Source organism: Heliangelus exortis, chromosome Z, assembly GCF_036169615.1.
Source record: "Heliangelus exortis chromosome Z, bHelExo1.hap1, whole genome shotgun sequence".
NCBI lineage: Eukaryota > Metazoa > Chordata > Aves > Apodiformes > Trochilidae > Heliangelus > Heliangelus exortis.
In genome coordinates, this window is record NC_092454.1 from 63178255 (window position 1) to 63183457 (window position 5203).

Consider the following 5203-nt stretch of genomic DNA (forward strand, 5'->3'; position numbering starts at 1 on the left):
GCTGGTCGAGAGGGCGCGGGCCGGGGCAGGGATGAGGGCGGCCGCGGGGTGCCTTCTCATGGCAAGCGTTTGCCTTGGGGCAAAGGCAGCGGCTGGAGGTGCCACAAGGAGACGATAAACTTCCCCCCCCACACCACTATCCCGGCTGCCCCTGCATAACAGAGCTGGGCGCTGGAGCTGGAGCCCTGCACAAGGATGGTGCTGGCAGAAGCCCATCCAGGGAGGTGACGAAGCACACGGCCCTATGCGGTACGACCAGTCCTTTGGAAGAAGGGTAATTGTCATAGGAGATTCCCTCCTGAGGGGAACAGCCGGCCCGGTGTGCCGACCAGACCCATCCCATAGGGAACTCTGCTGTCGCCCTGGGGCTCAGGTCAGAGATGTTAGAAGGAAGCTCCCAGCTCTGGTAAAACACTCTGACTGCTGCCCTTTACTGGTCATGCAGGTGGGCAGTGACGAGGTTACCAAGAGAAGTCCCAAGACAATGACAAAGGACTTGAGGGCGCTGGGCTGAATGGTTGAGGGTTTGAGAGCACCGGTGGTGTTGTCCTCAATTCGTTTACTGGCAGGGAATGCTGAAGGGAATAGGAAAGCACACCTGGTCAACGGGTGACTTAGAGGCTGGTGCCATAGGTCGAATTTTGGGTTCTCTCAGCGTGGTATTGGGCGTTTGGAACAGGCTGCCCAGGGAGGTTGTGGAGTCTCCTTCCCTGGAGACATTAAAAGCCCACCTGGATGCATTCCTGTGTGACCTGCTGTAAGTGATCTTGCTTTGGCAGGAGGAGGGTGGACTGGATGATCTTTCAAGGTCCTTCCATCCCCTAATTTACTATGGTTCTAACATGGCTCGCTGTAGATAAATTTCATCAGGTAGAACAAAATCAGTGGAGAAGATGCTGTGTGTCATTTTATAGATCTCCATACAATGTATCTAATTAATCTTATCCATATTACCAAATTATTTGACTTTGTGTGGTGGGGAATTAATTTCACCCTTAAGTATCATATGCCTAATTAAATTGTTTAATTGAAGGTTTATTAATATTCTTAATTCATTCTCTGCTGAATATGAAGGTAGCAATTTCTTTGCAGAGTTTCTTTGGATGAAGGAAAAGACCCCTAACATCTTTGAATAACCTTCAGATATACAGCAGACTGTATAAATAATTTATGCCATCGAGGCTTACATTAGAGTGCAACACAGTTAAGGTACATTTGACTTGAATTGACAGATGAGCATGAAAAGAAATGATAAGAAATAAAGGTATGATTTTTCATGTTTGCCGTTGCTGTTGCCATGGACTTTCTTATGAGAGAAACTGTTAAAACATTTAAATTTTGCCACAGAGACTGCAGAGACTGCATATGTCTCTCAGTCAGTTGTTTAATCATTAGATGGGAACAAAAGACTGGCCAGTCTGTGGAGGTGGTGGTGCTGACTGATAGCCTGAGCAGTACCAGATCTTCTGACAGCTGCCAGCGGGGTTGGTTTGGTGGGCTCATGGCTCACCAGCCTGCTTTTCTTGGCACCTGTCTTGGCAGATGCTTGAGAGGTGTCCCAAGCATCCAGGTAGCTGTAAGACTTTGCAGTCTGTCCTTGCATGGATGTCCTCTCACCAGGGCTGAGCTGGGAGGAGCCTGGCTGCACAGAGAAACAGGGGTGGAAAAGTCAGCACAGAGAGGAGAAAACACTCAGAGCAAAAACTGCTGTAGACATTCCCTCTGGCCTTGTTTGACATGGGGCCTAAAGTCATGAGGCCACCTTTCTCTTCTTACTGTCTCTTCCTATGGTTTTATTTCTTGAAGGCAAGATGCCAAGAAGTAGGAAGACCTTGGCCCCTTGGTACTCATTTCACCTGCGACAGGCATTGATGTTTCCAGGCATGTTGATGCTTTCCTTTGCCTGTTGTCCCTTAATCCCTGCAGCTGAAAGCTGTGATACTTCTTTCAGGACATGTGGCCTGGGAGGAAGCATCTAGCTGTGATCATCCACATAACACTGACCTCTGTCATAGCAATACAGAGCATTAGGGTGGCTGAGCAGAGAATGGAAAACCTGCCTTGTTCTCACCAAAGGAATGAGGGCAAGCTTCATAGTCTGGCTGTCTCATGGAGAGTTGAAATTTAAGTAAAAAAAAAAATCTGACATAGAAATACATGTCCCAGATTAGAAAAGCTGTGTAAAGTCCAAACTATACACACACATGGCATAAAAAATGAAATGTCTTCAATTTCATTCATGTCTATTTCCTACTCTTCCTTGTTTTCTTAAAGGGGACATTGCATAAGATTCATGAAATATGCACAGTTAAAGCAGCTTATATCTGGGGGCACAGCAGTCTGCTCAATAAATTAATGACAGACTTTTAGCTAGCAATGTCAAGTTCCACATCCATGACGCCCAGACTTTTTCTGTTGTCTTTACACTTTTATTTTCTTTAACAGGAAGGGGGAAGCAACAAAATAAAACCTGGCCCTCTTCAGCCCCTGCTTCATAAGATCCTGAGGTGCCCCCCTAAGGCCGCTGGCAACGCAGCCTCTTTTGGGGCTGAGCAGAGTTTTGGGGGCAGGGGGCTCTCCTCTTTGGGGGGCGCTGGGATCCCCTGGTTGAGTGTTCCTTGCTCTGGCTGCAAGGAGAGGGAATGCAAGGAGAGGGGCTGCAGCTGCCACCCTGTCCAGAGGGACCTGCCACTGCCACCTCTGGCTCCTCCTGGACCTGCTCCTGCTCTGCAGGGATGGGCACAGATGGGGAGCAGCTGGGACCCCAGCAGAGTGTGGTTTCTGACGTGTTGGGCTCTTCCTCCACGTCAGAGCCTTCTGGACTGCTGGAGGAGGCCAGGATGGAATGGAGAGTCTCCCTCTGGGTGTCTGTGGGACTGGAGCAGGCTGCAGGGCTGGCAGTGGGGCTGGTGGTGGAGCTGGGGCAGGTTGCAGGGATGGTGGTTGGGCTGGAGCTGGAAGTGGGGCTGGGGAAGGGTGCAGGGATGGTGGTGGGGCTGGAGCTGGAAGTGGGGCTGGAGCCGGAAGTGGGGCTGGAGCAGGCTGCAGGGATGGTGGTTGGGCTGGAGCTGGAAGTGGGGCTGGGGCAGGCTGCAGGGATGGTGGTTGGGCTGGAGCTGGAAGTGGGGCTGGGGCTGGCGGTGGGGCTGGAACTGGTGGAGAGGCAAATGATGGGTGTGGGGTTGTCTTCGGGGCTGGTGGTGGGGCTGGGGCTGGCTGCAGGATTTTGCTGTGCCAGGTGCTGGAGGAGCCCAGTGGCACACAGGTGTGGTACGATGTCAATGATCTGGTGTACAAATGTCTCTGTGACTACTGGCATGCATTCCTGCAGGTCCCGGAACAACTGCTCTTCATCCAGCCCGTAGGAGCACAGTAAGACCACAACGGCGCTCACCATGAAATTCACCATCCAAAAGTGGTCCCCAAAGAACATCTCAAACTTCTCTTGCAGCCAGGGCAGCAGGGGCCTGATGTTACTGGGGTCACTCCGGAAAAAGTCTGCCCAGGCCTCAGGAGGGAAGCCACCCACCAGAGGCCTGGGCACTGGCCTTGTCAACTCTTCCTCTTCCAGGTGTTCTTCAGCCCTGTGCTCTGCAGCATCTAGGAGGTTGATTGCCAAATAATCGTTGTCTGACCGCTGGGAGAACCTGATGGACGTCGTCTCTGTCCTGCAGAGGGGGCAGCTTTGATTCTGCTGTAGCCAGCGCATTGCACAGCCCAGGCAAAATTGGTGCCTGCAGGGTAACAGGGAGGCGATGCCCTCCTGGTTGCTGTAGCAGATGGGGCAGCACCACTGGCTCTCATTGGCCATGCTCCCTGCACGCTGTGGTGGGCTGGCTAGCGCTGAGGATGAGCAGCTGCTCCCTCTGGCAGGTGCCGCAGCGGTGGGTGTTGTGTGCTGCAAGAGGGAGAGAGAGCAGGGTTCACTTGGTGTCCCGGGGAGGGGAGGCAGACATGCCCAGGTCCCTGGGGAAGGACACCCTCCCGGCCCCCGTGGTTTCCCCAGCGCTCCCTGCCAGGCAGGGCCAGGCTCGGGCTGTGGGGCCGGCAGCTCCTTGAGCCCCATCCCTGAGCCACCCCAGGGCTGCCCCAGGAGGACGTTTCCCCGCACAGCTCACCTCTGCTGCTGCAAGCACACAGCGCAGTGCCCGGCTGCCTGAACCAGGCAGGGCCGGGGAAACAGAAAGGATGGCTCTGGCTCGGGCACCCAGAGCTGCCAACAGCAGCTCCCAAAGCACCAGCAGCACCAGCACCACAGGAAGCCTCGCTCAAGACTCCAGACCTCGCACGGACGCTCGGTCAGAGAGCAGTCAGGAGCCAGACTGAGCCGGGCTCTGCTGCAGCCCCAAGATAAGCAGCCAGGGACGTGAGGTCACAGTCTGTCCCTTGGTGACGTTACCACCCGCCACGTGGTGATGTCACAGTGTCCCATCAGCCCTGGAACTGCTCTCCTGGGCAGCGATGCACCCGGTGTGCCCTTGCACACACATCTAAAGCTGCTCCAGTGTCCCTTGCCACTCCTTTTTCTCCACAGCTCTTGTCCGCCCAGCATCAGTGTCAGCACTGAGACCTTGGGCGTGTCCTGCCAGAGGCCCCTCTGGTTGATCTGGTCATGGCAGACATCTCCAGGCCCCTCCAGCCAGAGGGTTAATGTGATGAGGCCTTGCACCTTCCTTGGAGGCTGCAAGTCAAAATCCTACAGGCTGTCTCTTCAGTCCTTCATTGCTGGCCAGCCCAAAAGTGCTCACCTAATTTCTACCGTGTGATGTCCACAGCATCCCTGCAAGAAAAGATGGGCCCACTGACTCATGGCACCATCCAGGCCAGATTGAAGAGACCTCCAAAGATCAGCTGGTCTAAGCTGTTGTGGGAAAGGGAGGCCACATATCTGGAAGGATATGTTGTATTTTTAGTTAATGTATCTGTGCTTAACTTCATTTTAGTTATATAGTGTTGCTGACAAGTATAATTATTAATCCTTACAAGCACGATGTAAATCCTTTAAGTTTTCACTTAATGCAGCAGCATTAATGATGCTTAAGTTCACCAAAATTGTTCTGAAGATCTTAGAACATTTTTCCTGCCATTTTGTCTTTGGGAGAAATTAATTAATTCCTAAACAAGATCAGTTTTATCTTTTTGTCTCTACTGATATCTTACTGACAATAAAATATTGAGATGAAAAACATGGATGACATTTCAT

At 52.5% G+C, this 5203-nt stretch overlaps 1 protein-coding gene across 1 annotated transcript; it reads right to left on the reverse strand.

Annotated features, from left to right (window-relative positions):
• Window positions 1-2515: 2515 nt before the first annotated feature.
• On the reverse strand, window positions 2516-4522 carry LOC139789747 (mucin-1-like). The gene is made up of 2 exons (XM_071730781.1): window positions 4119-4522; window positions 2516-3898 (listed from the first exon to the last, which is right to left on the reverse strand). The coding sequence occupies exon 2, from the start codon at window positions 3809-3811 to the stop codon at window positions 2516-2518; it is 1296 nt and encodes a 431-aa protein (XP_071586882.1). The 5' UTR covers window positions 3812-3898; window positions 4119-4522.
• Between the last annotated feature and the right edge of the window lie 681 nt (window positions 4523-5203).

Coding starts and splice junctions, on each gene's coding strand:
- LOC139789747 (XM_071730781.1), bottom strand. CDS start 3,811: ATGGCCAATGAGAGCCAGTGGTGCTGCCCCATCTGCTACAGCAACCAG.